Source organism: Micropterus salmoides, unplaced genomic scaffold (assembly GCF_014851395.1).
Source record: "Micropterus salmoides isolate LMB-PRFRI ecotype aquatic unplaced genomic scaffold, ASM1485139v1 Ms_hic_scaffold_19, whole genome shotgun sequence".
Lineage (NCBI taxonomy): Eukaryota > Metazoa > Chordata > Actinopteri > Centrarchiformes > Centrarchidae > Micropterus > Micropterus salmoides.
This window is the reverse complement of record NW_024041039.1, coordinates 23,794,584-23,811,582: the sequence shown is the minus strand read 5'-3', so window position 1 is coordinate 23,811,582 and position 16,999 is coordinate 23,794,584. Positions and strand designations below refer to the sequence as shown.

Sequence of the window (16,999 nt, the reverse complement as noted above, 5' to 3'; positions counted from 1 at the left end):
TCCTGTTTGATAAATGTGTTTGGGACAGAATGTGTAATAAGCCATAGTTGCTTTAACATCATGTTATTTAGTAATTGCTGTTACACAATAATATGTTTAAGGCACTTGTTAAAACCATCAGACAAAGCTAGGCAATTTATTTAAAGAGCGCATTATATACACATGTGCAATTCAGTGTGCTTTACATAAAAATAAAGGTTACATGTTAAAATACTATGATGGGAAGAATTAAAATGAATAAAAATTAAGTGAGCAATAGGAGTAATTAAATAAAATAAAAGACAAGAAAAAAAATTAGCAGCTAAACAAATAAACTAAATAAAAACAATAAAAGATAGGATAGTTAAGGCTGCACAGATATCTAAACAAGTCAGTAAACAAGTCCTACAAAACAATAAGGTTTTGAGGGAGGATTTAAAAATCGCCACAGTTGAGGCTTATCTAAGAGATTCTTGAAGTTTGTTCCAGGTGTGGGAAGCCTAATAACTGAAATATCTTTTACCATGTATTCCCTTTCTGGATGACCTAATAATTCTTGATGGTTCAAAGGGAATAAGAGCTAGAAGATATTTTGGTTCCAAGCCATTTAGAGTTTTATAGACCAATAAAATAATTTCAGAATGAAATCTCAGGCTAATTGGAAGCCAGTGCAGAGATCTAAGAACTGGTGTGATGTGTTCAGTGTTTGTGTGTTTTAGTTTTAGCAAGCACCCTTGTAGCTGCATTTTGAACATGCTGTACTTTTATTAGACTTTTGTGGGTTAGGCCAATATGAAAGCCATTGCAGTAATCTAGCCTACAAGAGATTATGTTAGCTGGTTCTCTGATGACACTAAAAATGGTCAATACACATAAATTATTGCTTTTGTCGGATGATAAATAAAATGATTGTGGTTGTGTGAAAGTGTGTTTTCAATAATTGAGGCTATGAGCAATGAACTGGAGAATTCTGAAAGAATTTTTATTCATTAATATAATTGATTACACTTTAAAAGCCTTCTCTTAAATTTTAGCATCCAGGCACTCAGCAGCCGAAGAGTATCCATGGACAGGGAAATGCAACAAGCAGTCTTCACTAATTTCATCAAACCGTTCCTTTCAAGAAATGACTCGTCAGGTAAAGGCAAGCGCTCAGGTTCAGTTTGGTAAAGTCTTGATAGCATGTGGTGCTAACACCCTGCCAATGTCTTTGCAGATCCTGGCTGTGTCTCATTTACCAGAGGGAGTAAAGATTGGCTCCTGGCAAACCTTGGCAGCTTCTCTGGCTTTGCAACCCTACAGGATTTGCAAGCCCTCAATCCCAACTTCTCCAGCGTAAGTAGCACCTGCAGTTGTAGTATTCTTCTCCCAAACTGAAATGGCTGACCTATGGATCTGCAATTACTGCTGTCTGATTTGCTATTGATCCCCCTCTGTAGGCCGAAGCGTTGTCAGTGCTCACTCCTACTCAGGTGGCGCAGTTGACACTGAGTTCAGGGGCCTCGACCGACACAGACCAAATCGACCGTGTGTTTGAGCGACTTGAGGAGGGCAAAGCTCTGGAAAATGTGGATGAATTCCTGACACAGCTGACAGCAAACGGAAAGGTAGGCTGCTCGTGACACTCAGGGAAGAAGCACAATCCTGGGCTATAAACCGAGCATAGTCTGTCCTCAGATATGTATGTAAACCTTGAAATCGGTTGTGGTGGACGCGGTGGTATCAAATATTTTGTTGCATGCTTTCCAGCGTCCTGTATGGTGTACTTGCTACACGGAAACAGTGTGGTGTTGAAATCCTCTAATGTCATAATTTGACAGGTCCCTGACTTCCAACCTGTCGTGAGAGATCGTATAATGAATAGGACCTTCGCCATCATCAGTCCCCATTTCCAGAACTTCAAGGAAGATGACTGGTTTGCTTGGTTCCATCTGAAACTGGTCCTTGTCCTCCCAAGTTTCACTCCAATGATGCTCGAGAACGCAACCTCAAACATAAACTGCACAAACTACCATGTTGTGTGAGTAGCATTTCACCAACAAGCAAGATTCCATTGCACCAAAGTACAAAACGGTAATGAGGGACAGCGTAAGAATGTTTCTTTTCACCCTGTGCAGAGTGAGTGGGCTGGCCGGAGCTTTCCGCGCTATGCCGTTACATAGACGACAAGGAATCGCAGACGTTCTGCTGGGCTACTTGAGAAAATCTGCCGGTGTCATCAACAAACCGGGTAGGTCTGACAAAGGAAACTGCGTCGTGTGGTTGCTTGTGTAGGCTTGCCCATGGACTTATTTGTGAAAAAAAAAAAAAGTTCTGAAATGGCAGTGAGAGGACAACTGGCACTTACGTATGCTAACATCCATTTACGTGCTTTAGTTTGCAGGCAGGAAATTGACAATGATGCAGAATGGCTTGAAGCAAACTTGGGTCCATTTTCCCTGTACACAACATACTCTGACCTCAACGTCTTCAACCTCTCTGTGGTAAGGCATGCATTCCACTGTCAATCTACCTTGAAAACAGCAGCACAATCTTTGCAACTTGGACAGTCTGTACACCGGGGTGATTTTTCCATGTCAAAGAGAAAAGCAATCCATATATTCTCTTTGTTTGTGTCATCAGGTGGCACTTGTGGACTCCCTGTCCCCAGACCAGAAGGCTGAGCTGATCCTGGATCCAGACAGCCACGCTTTGGAGGATGAGGCCATCATAAGGGAGGTGTTCACAAGCTTGACAAAGTCCCATGATAACGAGCAGCTCAATCAGTTTTTCCAGGCTTTTGCAAGCATCAGCGAGCAGGTGAGTGCTTAACATTTAAGCCTGCCATATTTTCCCAGAAAGCTGGCCGACAAACCGGCCGTGTAGAACTCACCGTGGGCTCAAAGAATTTTTGCAGAAGCTAAAAAGGGGCCCCGGTTTTTGACTCAAAGCGATACATTTCTGATATGCTTTGTGAATGAAGCGCTGCCAACGATGCCTCGAGTCATGCCTCTGATGCACTAAAGTACAAAGATGTGTCACCAAGCTTGCCCTCATTTCTACAAGGATTTCAGGAAGGTAAAATGTCCGCATGAACTAATACGGGAATCCTTTTATTTGCAGAGAAACATCACCATCATCAAAAATCAAGGTGTACGAGACACCATCTTGAACCTGACCTTGACAGCCCTTGCCGGTGAATTTGAAGACTTTGAGCCTAAAGACTTTGAGCTGTGGTTCCAGGTCTATTTGGCTCCCGTGATGGCGAGCCTCCAGCCTGGCAGCTTGGTGGTGATCCCCAGTAACATCAGCTGCGCATCCTACGAAGCTATGTAAGAGATATTTCAGAGGTCCACACTTAGACATTTTGGGTTTTCATGATGTCAAACTGTGGCTTCAGGCAAGTAACGATTACTTCTGTTTTCTGCCTTCAGACTCACTGGTCTTCTGCAAAGTTTGAAATCCCTGCCTCCGACCCTTTCACATGGCGTGAGCGCAAGCATACAGTCACTCAAGGAGACATTCGCACGTACGTGGCAAAATGCTCTGCTGACAAACTTTTTCACAAAAGCCGATTACCGCTGCCTTGATGATAGCTGTATTGATGCCATGCTTTCGTTTCAATTTTCCCTCAAACAGGTTGCACAGTTCCAGATTCCTTCGTGGTAAGTTCACTTCTATGGGTGTACTCCGTGGATTATACAATATTTGATCAAAATTGACAAGACACAAGTCTGGCACATTCATTTTGGTAGGGAGGCCACGCTAAGGTACTTTAAGTAGCTCATGCCACTAGACTAACATTTGCGCTTTACTTGTCTCCAGTGCAAAGAGACCCCGATTGATGGTAAGTCTGTAAAATACCAGAAGTTTCAACTTTGATGACACAATGACATTCTGAAGGTACAATGTCTGATACACCAATATTGTCTTTTCGCAGAGGCCCTCATCTGTGCTGCGGTCAACAGGTAGGTGAATTACTGTTTGGTCCGGGGCTGAGTTTGCGTGGCTAAAGTTGTTTTACACAGTCTAACTAAAGTTACAATGGTTTTCTTTTTGTTGTTTTCCTCAGTTCACAACTGGAACAAACCCTGTCTACTGGCAATTCCTCTGAAGCCCTGTGCAATTTTACCATCACTGAGCTTGCCTGTTCCTCGGTAAGATGGTTTGATGTAAGCTGTAAATCCCAGAGAAAGATTTAGCTTGAGCTACACTGTTGTCCAGAGACAAATCTCCCTGAGCTCTGAGAGAGTCTTTGCTTTATTTTTTTTCTGTCAACATTTTCTCCTAAGGCTACACACCTCACATCCAGCAACCTGGTCACACTGATGAAATGCTCACTGCAAAGCCAAAGGACATACCCGGTAGAGGTCTGGAAGCTTCTCTTCCAAAAAGCTTCTACTGCACTAGACCAGGCTCTCCAGACCTTCGCCACCATGGTAACTCCAATGCCACAATTTCACAAAACTGGTGTTTCCTTGCGTGAATTCTGTGTCCAACCAAAAGTCATTTTCCAACTGCAGGCCCCCAACAACAGCAATCCAGCCATGTCACCTGCTCTTGAGGCTCTTGGGGAGCTGAGAATTGCAAACTTCAGCCAGGCACAACTGCAGAGTGATGCCTTTGTCAGATTCTGGTTCCAGACAGAGCTTGGTCCGTTTCTGGCCTCTGCATCCCCCAACTTCCTATTCTGCCTTAGCTCCAAGAACTTCAGCTGCCATACGTACCAGACAGTGTAAGTAAATATTGATAGTTTGCTCCAAAGTGAACAAGATTGCAGAGGGAGCGGCAGTTTTCTAGTTGCTTAGACGTTTAAAAGCTTTCTCTCAAATTTTAGCATCCAGGCATTCAGCAGCCGAAGCGTATCCATGGACAGAGAAACACAACAAGCCGTCTTCACTAATTTCATCAAACCGTTCCTTTCAAGAAATGACTCGTCAGGTAAAGGCAAGCGCTCAGGTTCAGTTTGGTAAAGTCTTGATAGCGTGTGGTGCTAACACCCTGCCAATGTCTTTGCTTCTGTCTTCTTTGCAGATCCTGGCTGTGTCTCATTTACCAGAGGGAGTAAAGATTGGCTCCTGGCAAACCTTGGCAGCTTCTCTGGCTTTGCAACCCTACAGGATTTGCAAGCCCTCAATCCCAACTTCTCCAGCGTAAGTAGCACCTGCAGTTGTAGTATTCTTCTCCCAAACTGAAATGGCTGACCTATGGATCTGCAATTACTGCTGTCTGATTTGCTATTGATCCCCCTCTGTAGGCCGAAGCGTTGTCAGTGCTCACTCCTACTCAGGTGGCACAGTTGACACTGAGTTCAGGGGCCTCGACCGACACAGACCAAATCGACCGTGTGTTTGAGCGACTTGAGGAGGGCAATGCTCTGGAAAATGTGGATGAATTCCTGACACAGCTGACAGCAAACGGAAAGGTAGGCTGCTCGTGACACTCAGGGAAGAAGCACAATCCTGGGCTATAAAACGAGCATAGTCTGTACTCAGATATGGATGTAAACCTTGAAATCGGTTGTGGTGGACACGGTCGTATCAAATATTTTGTTGCATGCTTTCCAGCGTCCTGTATGGTGTACTTGCTACGTGGAAACAGTGTGGTGTTGAAATCCTCTAATGTCATAATTTGACAGGTCCCTGACTTCCAACCTGTCGTGAGAGATCGTATAATGAATAGGACCTTCGCCATCATCAGTCCCCATTTCCAGAACTTCAAGGAAGATGACTGGTTTGCTTGGTTCCATCTGAAACTGGTCCTTGTCCTCCCAAGTTTCACTCCAATGATGCTCGAGAACGCAACCTCAAACATAAACTGCACAAACTACCATGTTGTGTGAGTAGCATTTCACCAACAAGCAAGATTCCATTGCACCAAAGTACAAAACGGTAATGAGGGACAGCGTAAGAATGTTTCTTTTCACCCTGTGCAGAGTGAGTGGGCTGGCCGGAGCTTTCCGCGCTATGCCGTTACATAGACGACAAGGAATCGCAGACGTTCTGCTGGGCTACTTGAGAAAATCTGCCGGTGTCATCAACAAACCGGGTAGGTCTGACAAAGGAAACTGCGTCGTGTGGTTGCTTGTGTAGGCTTGCCCATGGACTTATTTGTGAAAAAAAAAAAAAAGTTCTGAAATGGCAGTGAGAGGACAACTGGCACTTACGTATGCTAACATCCATTTACGTGCTTTAGTTTGCAGGCAGGAAATTGACAATGATGCAGAATGGCTTGAAGCAAACTTGGGTCCATTTTCCCTGTACACAACATACTCTGACCTCAACGTCTTCAACCTCTCTGTGGTAAGGCATGCATTCCACTGTCAATCTACCTTGAAAACAGCAGCACAATCTTTGCAACTTGGACAGTCTGTACACCGGGGTGATTTTTCCATGTCAAAGAGAAAAGCAATCCATATATTCTCTTTGTTTGTGTCATCAGGTGGCACTTGTGGACTCCCTGTCCCCAGACCAGAAGGCTGAGCTGATCCTGGATCCAGACAGCCACGCTTTGGAGGATGAGGCCATCATAAGGGAGGTGTTCACAAGCTTGACAAAGTCCCATGATAACGAGCAGCTCAATCAGTTTTTCCAGGCTTTTGCAAGCATCAGCGAGCAGGTGAGTGCTTAACATTTAAGCCTGCCATATTTTCCCAGAAAGCTGGCCGACAAACCGGCCGTGTAGAACTCACCGTGGGCTCAAAGAATTTTTGCAGAAGCTAAAAAGGGGCCCCGGTTTTTGACTCAAAGCGATACATTTCTGATATGCTTTGTGAATGAAGCGCTGCCAACGATGCCTCGAGTCATGCCTCTGATGCACTAAAGTACAAAGATGTGTCACCAAGCTTGCCCTCATTTCTACAAGGATTTCAGGAAGGTAAAATGTCCGCATGAACTAATACGGGAATCCTTTTATTTGCAGAGAAACATCACCATCATCAAAAATCAAGGTGTACGAGACACCATCTTGAACCTGACCTTGACAGCCCTTGCCGGTGAATTTGAAGACTTTGAGCCTAAAGACTTTGAGCTGTGGTTCCAGGTCTATTTGGCTCCCGTGATGGCGAGCCTCCAGCCTGGCAGCTTGGTGGTGATCCCCAGTAACATCAGCTGCGCATCCTACGAAGCTATGTAAGAGATATTTCAGAGGTCCACACTTAGACATTTTGGGTTTTCATGATGTCAAACTGTGGCTTCAGGCAAGTAACGATTACTTCTGTTTTCTGCCTTCAGACTCACTGGTCTTCTGCAAAGTTTGAAATCCCTGCCTCCGACCCTTTCACATGGCGTGAGCGCAAGCATACAGTCACTCAAGGAGACATTCGCACGTACGTGGCAAAATGCTCTGCTGACAAACTTTTTCACAAAAGCCGATTACCGCTGCCTTGATGATAGCTGTATTGATGCCATGCTTTCGTTTCAATTTTCCCTCAAACAGGTTGCACAGTTCCAGATTCCTTCGTGGTAAGTTCACTTCTATGGGTGTACTCCGTGGATTATACAATATTTGATCAAAATTGACAAGACACAAGTCTGGCACATTCATTTTGGTAGGGAGGCCACGCTAAGGTACTTTAAGTAGCTCATGCCACTAGACTAACATTTGCGCTTTACTTGTCTCCAGTGCAAAGAGACCCCGATTGATGGTAAGTCTGTAAAATACCAGAAGTTTCAACTTTGATGACACAATGACATTCTGAAGGTACAATGTCTGATACACCAATATTGTCTTTTCGCAGAGGCCCTCATCTGTGCTGCGGTCAACAGGTAGGTGAATTACTGTTTGGTCCGGGGCTGAGTTTGCGTGGCTAAAGTTGTTTTACACAGTCTAACTAAAGTTACAATGGTTTTCTTTTTGTTGTTTTCCTCAGTTCACAACTGGAACAAACCCTGTCTACTGGCAATTCCTCTGAAGCCCTGTGCAATTTTACCATCACTGAGCTTGCCTGTTCCTCGGTAAGATGGTTTGATGTAAGCTGTAAATCCCAGAGAAAGATTTAGCTTGAGCTACACTGTTGTCCAGAGACAAATCTCCCTGAGCTCTGAGAGAGTCTTTGCTTTATTTTTTTTCTGTCAACATTTTCTCCTAAGGCTACACACCTCACATCCAGCAACCTGGTCACACTGATGAAATGCTCACTGCAAAGCCAAAGGACATACCCGGTAGAGGTCTGGAAGCTTCTCTTCCAAAAAGCTTCTACTGCACTAGACCAGGCTCTCCAGACCTTCGCCACCATGGTAACTCCAATGCCACAATTTCACAAAACTGGTGTTTCCTTGCGTGAATTCTGTGTCCAACCAAAAGTCATTTTCCAACTGCAGGCCCCCAACAACAGCAATCCAGCCATGTCACCTGCTCTTGAGGCTCTTGGGGAGCTGAGAATTGCAAACTTCAGCCAGGCACAACTGCAGAGTGATGCCTTTGTCAGATTCTGGTTCCAGACAGAGCTTGGTCCGTTTCTGGCCTCTGCATCCCCCAACTTCCTATTCTGCCTTAGCTCCAAGAACTTCAGCTGCCATACGTACCAGACAGTGTAAGTAAATATTGATAGTTTGCTCCAAAGTGAACAAGATTGCAGAGGGAGCGGCAGTTTTCTAGTTGCTTAGACGTTTAAAAGCTTTCTCTCAAATTTTAGCATCCAGGCATTCAGCAGCCGAAGCGTATCCATGGACAGAGAAACACAACAAGCCGTCTTCACTAATTTCATCAAACCGTTCCTTTCAAGAAATGACTCGTCAGGTAAAGGCAAGCGCTCAGGTTCAGTTTGGTAAAGTCTTGATAGCGTGTGGTGCTAACACCCTGCCAATGTCTTTGCTTCTGTCTTCTTTGCAGATCCTGGCTGTGTCTCATTTACCAGAGGGAGTAAAGATTGGCTCCTGGCAAACCTTGGCAGCTTCTCTGGCTTTGCAACCCTACAGGATTTGCAAGCCCTCAATCCCAACTTCTCCAGCGTAAGTAGCACCTGCAGTTGTAGTATTCTTCTCCCAAACTGAAATGGCTGACCTATGGATCTGCAATTACTGCTGTCTGATTTGCTATTGATCCCCCTCTGTAGGCCGAAGCGTTGTCAGTGCTCACTCCTACTCAGGTGGCACAGTTGACACTGAGTTCAGGGGCCTCGACCGACACAGACCAAATCGACCGTGTGTTTGAGCGACTTGAGGAGGGCAATGCTCTGGAAAATGTGGATGAATTCCTGACACAGCTGACAGCAAACGGAAAGGTAGGCTGCTCGTGACACTCAGGGAAGAAGCACAATCCTGGGCTATAAAACGAGCATAGTCTGTACTCAGATATGGATGTAAACCTTGAAATCGGTTGTGGTGGACACGGTCGTATCAAATATTTTGTTGCATGCTTTCCAGCGTCCTGTATGGTGTACTTGCTACGTGGAAACAGTGTGGTGTTGAAATCCTCTAATGTCATAATTTGACAGGTCCCTGACTTCCAACCTGTCGTGAGAGATCGTATAATGAATAGGACCTTCGCCATCATCAGTCCCCATTTCCAGAACTTCAAGGAAGATGACTGGTTTGCTTGGTTCCATCTGAAACTGGTCCTTGTCCTCCCAAGTTTCACTCCAATGATGCTCGAGAACGCAACCTCAAACATAAACTGCACAAACTACCATGTTGTGTGAGTAGCATTTCACCAACAAGCAAGATTCCATTGCACCAAAGTACAAAACGGTAATGAGGGACAGCGTAAGAATGTTTCTTTTCACCCTGTGCAGAGTGAGTGGGCTGGCCGGAGCTTTCCGCGCTATGCCGTTACATAGACGACAAGGAATCGCAGACGTTCTGCTGGGCTACTTGAGAAAATCTGCCGGTGTCATCAACAAACCGGGTAGGTCTGACAAAGGAAACTGCGTCGTGTGGTTGCTTGTGTAGGCTTGCCCATGGACTTATTTGTGAAAAAAAAAAAAAAGTTCTGAAATGGCAGTGAGAGGACAACTGGCACTTACGTATGCTAACATCCATTTACGTGCTTTAGTTTGCAGGCAGGAAATTGACAATGATGCAGAATGGCTTGAAGCAAACTTGGGTCCATTTTCCCTGTACACAACATACTCTGACCTCAACGTCTTCAACCTCTCTGTGGTAAGGCATGCATTCCACTGTCAATCTACCTTGAAAACAGCAGCACAATCTTTGCAACTTGGACAGTCTGTACACCGGGGTGATTTTTCCATGTCAAAGAGAAAAGCAATCCATATATTCTCTTTGTTTGTGTCATCAGGTGGCACTTGTGGACTCCCTGTCCCCAGACCAGAAGGCTGAGCTGATCCTGGATCCAGACAGCCACGCTTTGGAGGATGAGGCCATCATAAGGGAGGTGTTCACAAGCTTGACAAAGTCCCATGATAACGAGCAGCTCAATCAGTTTTTCCAGGCTTTTGCAAGCATCAGCGAGCAGGTGAGTGCTTAACATTTAAGCCTGCCATATTTTCCCAGAAAGCTGGCCGACAAACCGGCCGTGTAGAACTCACCGTGGGCTCAAAGAATTTTTGCAGAAGCTAAAAAGGGGCCCCGGTTTTTGACTCAAAGCGATACATTTCTGATATGCTTTGTGAATGAAGCGCTGCCAACGATGCCTCGAGTCATGCCTCTGATGCACTAAAGTACAAAGATGTGTCACCAAGCTTGCCCTCATTTCTACAAGGATTTCAGGAAGGTAAAATGTCCGCATGAACTAATACGGGAATCCTTTTATTTGCAGAGAAACATCACCATCATCAAAAATCAAGGTGTACGAGACACCATCTTGAACCTGACCTTGACAGCCCTTGCCGGTGAATTTGAAGACTTTGAGCCTAAAGACTTTGAGCTGTGGTTCCAGGTCTATTTGGCTCCCGTGATGGCGAGCCTCCAGCCTGGCAGCTTGGTGGTGATCCCCAGTAACATCAGCTGCGCATCCTACGAAGCTATGTAAGAGATATTTCAGAGGTCCACACTTAGACATTTTGGGTTTTCATGATGTCAAACTGTGGCTTCAGGCAAGTAACGATTACTTCTGTTTTCTGCCTTCAGACTCACTGGTCTTCTGCAAAGTTTGAAATCCCTGCCTCCGACCCTTTCACATGGCGTGAGCGCAAGCATACAGTCACTCAAGGAGACATTCGCACGTACGTGGCAAAATGCTCTGCTGACAAACTTTTTCACAAAAGCCGATTACCGCTGCCTTGATGATAGCTGTATTGATGCCATGCTTTCGTTTCAATTTTCCCTCAAACAGGTTGCACAGTTCCAGATTCCTTCGTGGTAAGTTCACTTCTATGGGTGTACTCCGTGGATTATACAATATTTGATCAAAATTGACAAGACACAAGTCTGGCACATTCATTTTGGTAGGGAGGCCACGCTAAGGTACTTTAAGTAGCTCATGCCACTAGACTAACATTTGCGCTTTACTTGTCTCCAGTGCAAAGAGACCCCGATTGATGGTAAGTCTGTAAAATACCAGAAGTTTCAACTTTGATGACACAATGACATTCTGAAGGTACAATGTCTGATACACCAATATTGTCTTTTCGCAGAGGCCCTCATCTGTGCTGCGGTCAACAGGTAGGTGAATTACTGTTTGGTCCGGGGCTGAGTTTGCGTGGCTAAAGTTGTTTTACACAGTCTAACTAAAGTTACAATGGTTTTCTTTTTGTTGTTTTCCTCAGTTCACAACTGGAACAAACCCTGTCTACTGGCAATTCCTCTGAAGCCCTGTGCAATTTTACCATCACTGAGCTTGCCTGTTCCTCGGTAAGATGGTTTGATGTAAGCTGTAAATCCCAGAGAAAGATTTAGCTTGAGCTACACTGTTGTCCAGAGACAAATCTCCCTGAGCTCTGAGAGAGTCTTTGCTTTATTTTTTTTCTGTCAACATTTTCTCCTAAGGCTACACACCTCACATCCAGCAACCTGGTCACACTGATGAAATGCTCACTGCAAAGCCAAAGGACATACCCGGTAGAGGTCTGGAAGCTTCTCTTCCAAAAAGCTTCTACTGCACTAGACCAGGCTCTCCAGACCTTCGCCACCATGGTAACTCCAATGCCACAATTTCACAAAACTGGTGTTTCCTTGCGTGAATTCTGTGTCCAACCAAAAGTCATTTTCCAACTGCAGGCCCCCAACAACAGCAATCCAGCCATGTCACCTGCTCTTGAGGCTCTTGGGGAGCTGAGAATTGCAAACTTCAGCCAGGCACAACTGCAGAGTGATGCCTTTGTCAGATTCTGGTTCCAGACAGAGCTTGGTCCGTTTCTGGCCTCTGCATCCCCCAACTTCCTATTCTGCCTTAGCTCCAAGAACTTCAGCTGCCATACGTACCAGACAGTGTAAGTAAATATTGGATAGTTTGCTCCAAAGTGAACAAGATTGCAGAGGGAGCGGCAGTTTTCTAGTTGCTTAGACGTTTAAAAGCTTTCTCTCAAATTTTAGCATCCAGGCATTCAGCAGCCGAAGCGTATCCATGGACAGAGAAACACAACAAGCCGTCTTCACTAATTTCATCAAACCGTTCCTTTCAAGAAATGACTCGTCAGGTAAAGGCAAGCGCTCAGGTTCAGTTTGGTAAAGTCTTGATAGCGTGTGGTGCTAACACCCTGCCAATGTCTTTGCTTCTGTCTTCTTTGCAGATCCTGGCTGTGTCTCATTTACCAGAGGGAGTAAAGATTGGCTCCTGGCAAACCTTGGCAGCTTCTCTGGCTTTGCAACCCTACAGGATTTGCAAGCCCTCAATCCCAACTTCTCCAGCGTAAGTAGCACCTGCAGTTGTAGTATTCTTCTCCCAAACTGAAATGGCTGACCTATGGATCTGCAATTACTGCTGTCTGATTTGCTATTGATCCCCCTCTGTAGGCCGAAGCGTTGTCAGTGCTCACTCCTACTCAGGTGGCACAGTTGACACTGAGTTCAGGGGCCTCGACCGACACAGACCAAATCGACCGTGTGTTTGAGCGACTTGAGGAGGGCAATGCTCTGGAAAATGTGGATGAATTCCTGACACAGCTGACAGCAAACGGAAAGGTAGGCTGCTCGTGACACTCAGGGAAGAAGCACAATCCTGGGCTATAAAACGAGCATAGTCTGTACTCAGATATGGATGTAAACCTTGAAATCGGTTGTGGTGGACACGGTCGTATCAAATATTTTGTTGCATGCTTTCCAGCGTCCTGTATGGTGTACTTGCTACGTGGAAACAGTGTGGTGTTGAAATCCTCTAATGTCATAATTTGACAGGTCCCTGACTTCCAACCTGTCGTGAGAGATCGTATAATGAATAGGACCTTCGCCATCATCAGTCCCCATTTCCAGAACTTCAAGGAAGATGACTGGTTTGCTTGGTTCCATCTGAAACTGGTCCTTGTCCTCCCAAGTTTCACTCCAATGATGCTCGAGAACGCAACCTCAAACATAAACTGCACAAACTACCATGTTGTGTGAGTAGCATTTCACCAACAAGCAAGATTCCATTGCACCAAAGTACAAAACGGTAATGAGGGACAGCGTAAGAATGTTTCTTTTCACCCTGTGCAGAGTGAGTGGGCTGGCCGGAGCTTTCCGCGCTATGCCGTTACATAGACGACAAGGAATCGCAGACGTTCTGCTGGGCTACTTGAGAAAATCTGCCGGTGTCATCAACAAACCGGGTAGGTCTGACAAAGGAAACTGCGTCGTGTGGTTGCTTGTGTAGGCTTGCCCATGGACTTATTTGTGAAAAAAAAAAAAAAGTTCTGAAATGGCAGTGAGAGGACAACTGGCACTTACGTATGCTAACATCCATTTACGTGCTTTAGTTTGCAGGCAGGAAATTGACAATGATGCAGAATGGCTTGAAGCAAACTTGGGTCCATTTTCCCTGTACACAACATACTCTGACCTCAACGTCTTCAACCTCTCTGTGGTAAGGCATGCATTCCACTGTCAATCTACCTTGAAAACAGCAGCACAATCTTTGCAACTTGGACAGTCTGTACACCGGGGTGATTTTTCCATGTCAAAGAGAAAAGCAATCCATATATTCTCTTTGTTTGTGTCATCAGGTGGCACTTGTGGACTCCCTGTCCCCAGACCAGAAGGCTGAGCTGATCCTGGATCCAGACAGCCACGCTTTGGAGGATGAGGCCATCATAAGGGAGGTGTTCACAAGCTTGACAAAGTCCCATGATAACGAGCAGCTCAATCAGTTTTTCCAGGCTTTTGCAAGCATCAGCGAGCAGGTGAGTGCTTAACATTTAAGCCTGCCATATTTTCCCAGAAAGCTGGCCGACAAACCGGCCGTGTAGAACTCACCGTGGGCTCAAAGAATTTTTGCAGAAGCTAAAAAGGGGCCCCGGTTTTTGACTCAAAGCGATACATTTCTGATATGCTTTGTGAATGAAGCGCTGCCAACGATGCCTCGAGTCATGCCTCTGATGCACTAAAGTACAAAGATGTGTCACCAAGCTTGCCCTCATTTCTACAAGGATTTCAGGAAGGTAAAATGTCCGCATGAACTAATACGGGAATCCTTTTATTTGCAGAGAAACATCACCATCATCAAAAATCAAGGTGTACGAGACACCATCTTGAACCTGACCTTGACAGCCCTTGCCGGTGAATTTGAAGACTTTGAGCCTAAAGACTTTGAGCTGTGGTTCCAGGTCTATTTGGCTCCCGTGATGGCGAGCCTCCAGCCTGGCAGCTTGGTGGTGATCCCCAGTAACATCAGCTGCGCATCCTACGAAGCTATGTAAGAGATATTTCAGAGGTCCACACTTAGACATTTTGGGTTTTCATGATGTCAAACTGTGGCTTCAGGCAAGTAACGATTACTTCTGTTTTCTGCCTTCAGACTCACTGGTCTTCTGCAAAGTTTGAAATCCCTGCCTCCGACCCTTTCACATGGCGTGAGCGCAAGCATACAGTCACTCAAGGAGACATTCGCACGTACGTGGCAAAATGCTCTGCTGACAAACTTTTTCACAAAAGCCGATTACCGCTGCCTTGATGATAGCTGTATTGATGCCATGCTTTCGTTTCAATTTTCCCTCAAACAGGTTGCACAGTTCCAGATTCCTTCGTGGTAAGTTCACTTCTATGGGTGTACTCCGTGGATTATACAATATTTGATCAAAATTGACAAGACACAAGTCTGGCACATTCATTTTGGTAGGGAGGCCACGCTAAGGTACTTTAAGTAGCTCATGCCACTAGACTAACATTTGCGCTTTACTTGTCTCCAGTGCAAAGAGACCCCGATTGATGGTAAGTCTGTAAAATACCAGAAGTTTCAACTTTGATGACACAATGACATTCTGAAGGTACAATGTCTGATACACCAATATTGTCTTTTCGCAGAGGCCCTCATCTGTGCTGCGGTCAACAGGTAGGTGAATTACTGTTTGGTCCGGGGCTGAGTTTGCGTGGCTAAAGTTGTTTTACACAGTCTAACTAAAGTTACAATGGTTTTCTTTTTGTTGTTTTCCTCAGTTCACAACTGGAACAAACCCTGTCTACTGGCAATTCCTCTGAAGCCCTGTGCAATTTTACCATCACTGAGCTTGCCTGTTCCTCGGTAAGATGGTTTGATGTAAGCTGTAAATCCCAGAGAAAGATTTAGCTTGAGCTACACTGTTGTCCAGAGACAAATCTCCCTGAGCTCTGAGAGAGTCTTTGCTTTATTTTTTTTCTGTCAACATTTTCTCCTAAGGCTACACACCTCACATCCAGCAACCTGGTCACACTGATGAAATGCTCACTGCAAAGCCAAAGGACATACCCGGTAGAGGTCTGGAAGCTTCTCTTCCAAAAAGCTTCTACTGCACTAGACCAGGCTCTCCAGACCTTCGCCACCATGGTAACTCCAATGCCACAATTTCACAAAACTGGTGTTTCCTTGCGTGAATTCTGTGTCCAACCAAAAGTCATTTTCCAACTGCAGGCCCCCAACAACAGCAATCCAGCCATGTCACCTGCTCTTGAGGCTCTTGGGGAGCTGAGAATTGCAAACTTCAGCCAGGCACAACTGCAGAGTGATGCCTTTGTCAGATTCTGGTTCCAGACAGAGCTTGGTCCGTTTCTGGCCTCTGCATCCCCCAACTTCCTATTCTGCCTTAGCTCCAAGAACTTCAGCTGCCATACGTACCAGACAGTGTAAGTAAATATTGGATAGTTTGCTCCAAAGTGAACAAGATTGCAGAGGGAGCGGCAGTTTTCTAGTTGCTTAGACGTTTAAAAGCTTTCTCTCAAATTTTAGCATCCAGGCATTCAGCAGCCGAAGCGTATCCATGGACAGAGAAACACAACAAGCCGTCTTCACTAATTTCATCAAACCGTTCCTTTCAAGAAATGACTCGTCAGGTAAAGGCAAGCGCTCAGGTTCAGTTTGGTAAAGTCTTGATAGCGTGTGGTGCTAACACCCTGCCAATGTCTTTGCTTCTGTCTTCTTTGCAGATCCTGGCTGTGTCATTTACCAGAGGGAGTAAAGATTGGCTCCTGGCAAACCTTGGCAGCTTCTCGGCTTTGCAACCCTACAGGATTTGCAAGCCCTCAATCCCAACTTCTCCAGCGTAAGTAGCTTGATAGCGTGTGGTGCTAACACCCGCCAATGTCTTTGCTTCGTCTTCTTTGCAGATCCTGGCTGTGTCTCATTTACCAGAGGGAGTAAAGATTGGCTCCTGGCAAACCTTGGCAGCTTCTCTGGCTTTGCAACCTACAGGATTTGCAAGCCCTCAATCCCAACTTCTCCAGCGTAAGTAGCACCTGCAGTTGTAGTATTTCTCCCAAACTGAAATGGCTGACCTATGGATCTGCAATTACTGCTGTCTGATTTGCTATTGATCCCCCTCTGTAGGCCGAAGCGTTGTCAGTGCTCATCCTACTCAGGTGGCACAGTTGACACTGAGTTCAGGGCCTCGACCGACACAGACCAAATCGACCGTGTTTGAGCGACTTGAGGAGGGCAATGCTATGGAAAATGTGGATGAATTCCTGACAGCTGACAGCAAACGGAAAGGTAGGCTGCTCGTGACACTCAGGGAAGAAGCACAATCCTGGGCTATAAA

The 16,999-nt window shown here is 45.5% G+C and overlaps 1 protein-coding gene across 1 annotated transcript in view; it reads left to right on the top strand.

Moving 5' to 3' along the window:
- The first annotated feature begins 1,044 nt into the window (after positions 1-1,044).
- The window catches only part of LOC119910841, a 23,616-nt gene continuing 7,661 nt past the window's right edge, over positions 1,045-16,999 (top strand). The window contains exons 1-63 of the mRNA XM_038729636.1: positions 1,045-1,117; positions 1,196-1,314; positions 1,419-1,586; positions 1,800-1,999; positions 2,097-2,209; positions 2,356-2,462; positions 2,602-2,778; positions 3,082-3,290; positions 3,393-3,487; positions 3,598-3,623; positions 3,784-3,805; positions 3,899-3,926; positions 4,031-4,115; positions 4,251-4,397; positions 4,482-4,693; positions 4,796-4,899; positions 4,993-5,111; positions 5,216-5,383; positions 5,597-5,796; positions 5,894-6,006; positions 6,154-6,260; positions 6,400-6,576; positions 6,880-7,088; positions 7,191-7,285; positions 7,396-7,421; positions 7,582-7,603; positions 7,697-7,724; positions 7,829-7,913; positions 8,049-8,195; positions 8,280-8,491; positions 8,594-8,697; positions 8,791-8,909; positions 9,014-9,181; positions 9,395-9,594; positions 9,692-9,804; positions 9,952-10,058; positions 10,198-10,374; positions 10,678-10,886; positions 10,989-11,083; positions 11,194-11,219; positions 11,380-11,401; positions 11,495-11,522; positions 11,627-11,711; positions 11,847-11,993; positions 12,078-12,289; positions 12,393-12,496; positions 12,590-12,708; positions 12,813-12,980; positions 13,194-13,393; positions 13,491-13,603; positions 13,751-13,857; positions 13,997-14,173; positions 14,477-14,685; positions 14,788-14,882; positions 14,993-15,018; positions 15,179-15,200; positions 15,294-15,321; positions 15,426-15,510; positions 15,646-15,792; positions 15,877-16,088; positions 16,192-16,295; positions 16,569-16,686; positions 16,789-16,876. Coding sequence (XP_038585564.1) covers positions 1,045-1,117; positions 1,196-1,314; positions 1,419-1,586; positions 1,800-1,999; positions 2,097-2,209; positions 2,356-2,462; positions 2,602-2,778; positions 3,082-3,290; positions 3,393-3,487; positions 3,598-3,623; positions 3,784-3,805; positions 3,899-3,926; positions 4,031-4,115; positions 4,251-4,397; positions 4,482-4,693; positions 4,796-4,899; positions 4,993-5,111; positions 5,216-5,383; positions 5,597-5,796; positions 5,894-6,006; positions 6,154-6,260; positions 6,400-6,576; positions 6,880-7,088; positions 7,191-7,285; positions 7,396-7,421; positions 7,582-7,603; positions 7,697-7,724; positions 7,829-7,913; positions 8,049-8,195; positions 8,280-8,491; positions 8,594-8,697; positions 8,791-8,909; positions 9,014-9,181; positions 9,395-9,594; positions 9,692-9,804; positions 9,952-10,058; positions 10,198-10,374; positions 10,678-10,886; positions 10,989-11,083; positions 11,194-11,219; positions 11,380-11,401; positions 11,495-11,522; positions 11,627-11,711; positions 11,847-11,993; positions 12,078-12,289; positions 12,393-12,496; positions 12,590-12,708; positions 12,813-12,980; positions 13,194-13,393; positions 13,491-13,603; positions 13,751-13,857; positions 13,997-14,173; positions 14,477-14,685; positions 14,788-14,882; positions 14,993-15,018; positions 15,179-15,200; positions 15,294-15,321; positions 15,426-15,510; positions 15,646-15,792; positions 15,877-16,088; positions 16,192-16,295; positions 16,569-16,686; positions 16,789-16,876 — 7,527 coding nt within the window. The remainder of the gene's footprint in view (positions 1,118-1,195; positions 1,315-1,418; positions 1,587-1,799; positions 2,000-2,096; positions 2,210-2,355; positions 2,463-2,601; positions 2,779-3,081; positions 3,291-3,392; positions 3,488-3,597; positions 3,624-3,783; positions 3,806-3,898; positions 3,927-4,030; positions 4,116-4,250; positions 4,398-4,481; positions 4,694-4,795; positions 4,900-4,992; positions 5,112-5,215; positions 5,384-5,596; positions 5,797-5,893; positions 6,007-6,153; positions 6,261-6,399; positions 6,577-6,879; positions 7,089-7,190; positions 7,286-7,395; positions 7,422-7,581; positions 7,604-7,696; positions 7,725-7,828; positions 7,914-8,048; positions 8,196-8,279; positions 8,492-8,593; positions 8,698-8,790; positions 8,910-9,013; positions 9,182-9,394; positions 9,595-9,691; positions 9,805-9,951; positions 10,059-10,197; positions 10,375-10,677; positions 10,887-10,988; positions 11,084-11,193; positions 11,220-11,379; positions 11,402-11,494; positions 11,523-11,626; positions 11,712-11,846; positions 11,994-12,077; positions 12,290-12,392; positions 12,497-12,589; positions 12,709-12,812; positions 12,981-13,193; positions 13,394-13,490; positions 13,604-13,750; positions 13,858-13,996; positions 14,174-14,476; positions 14,686-14,787; positions 14,883-14,992; positions 15,019-15,178; positions 15,201-15,293; positions 15,322-15,425; positions 15,511-15,645; positions 15,793-15,876; positions 16,089-16,191; positions 16,296-16,568; positions 16,687-16,788; positions 16,877-16,999) is intronic.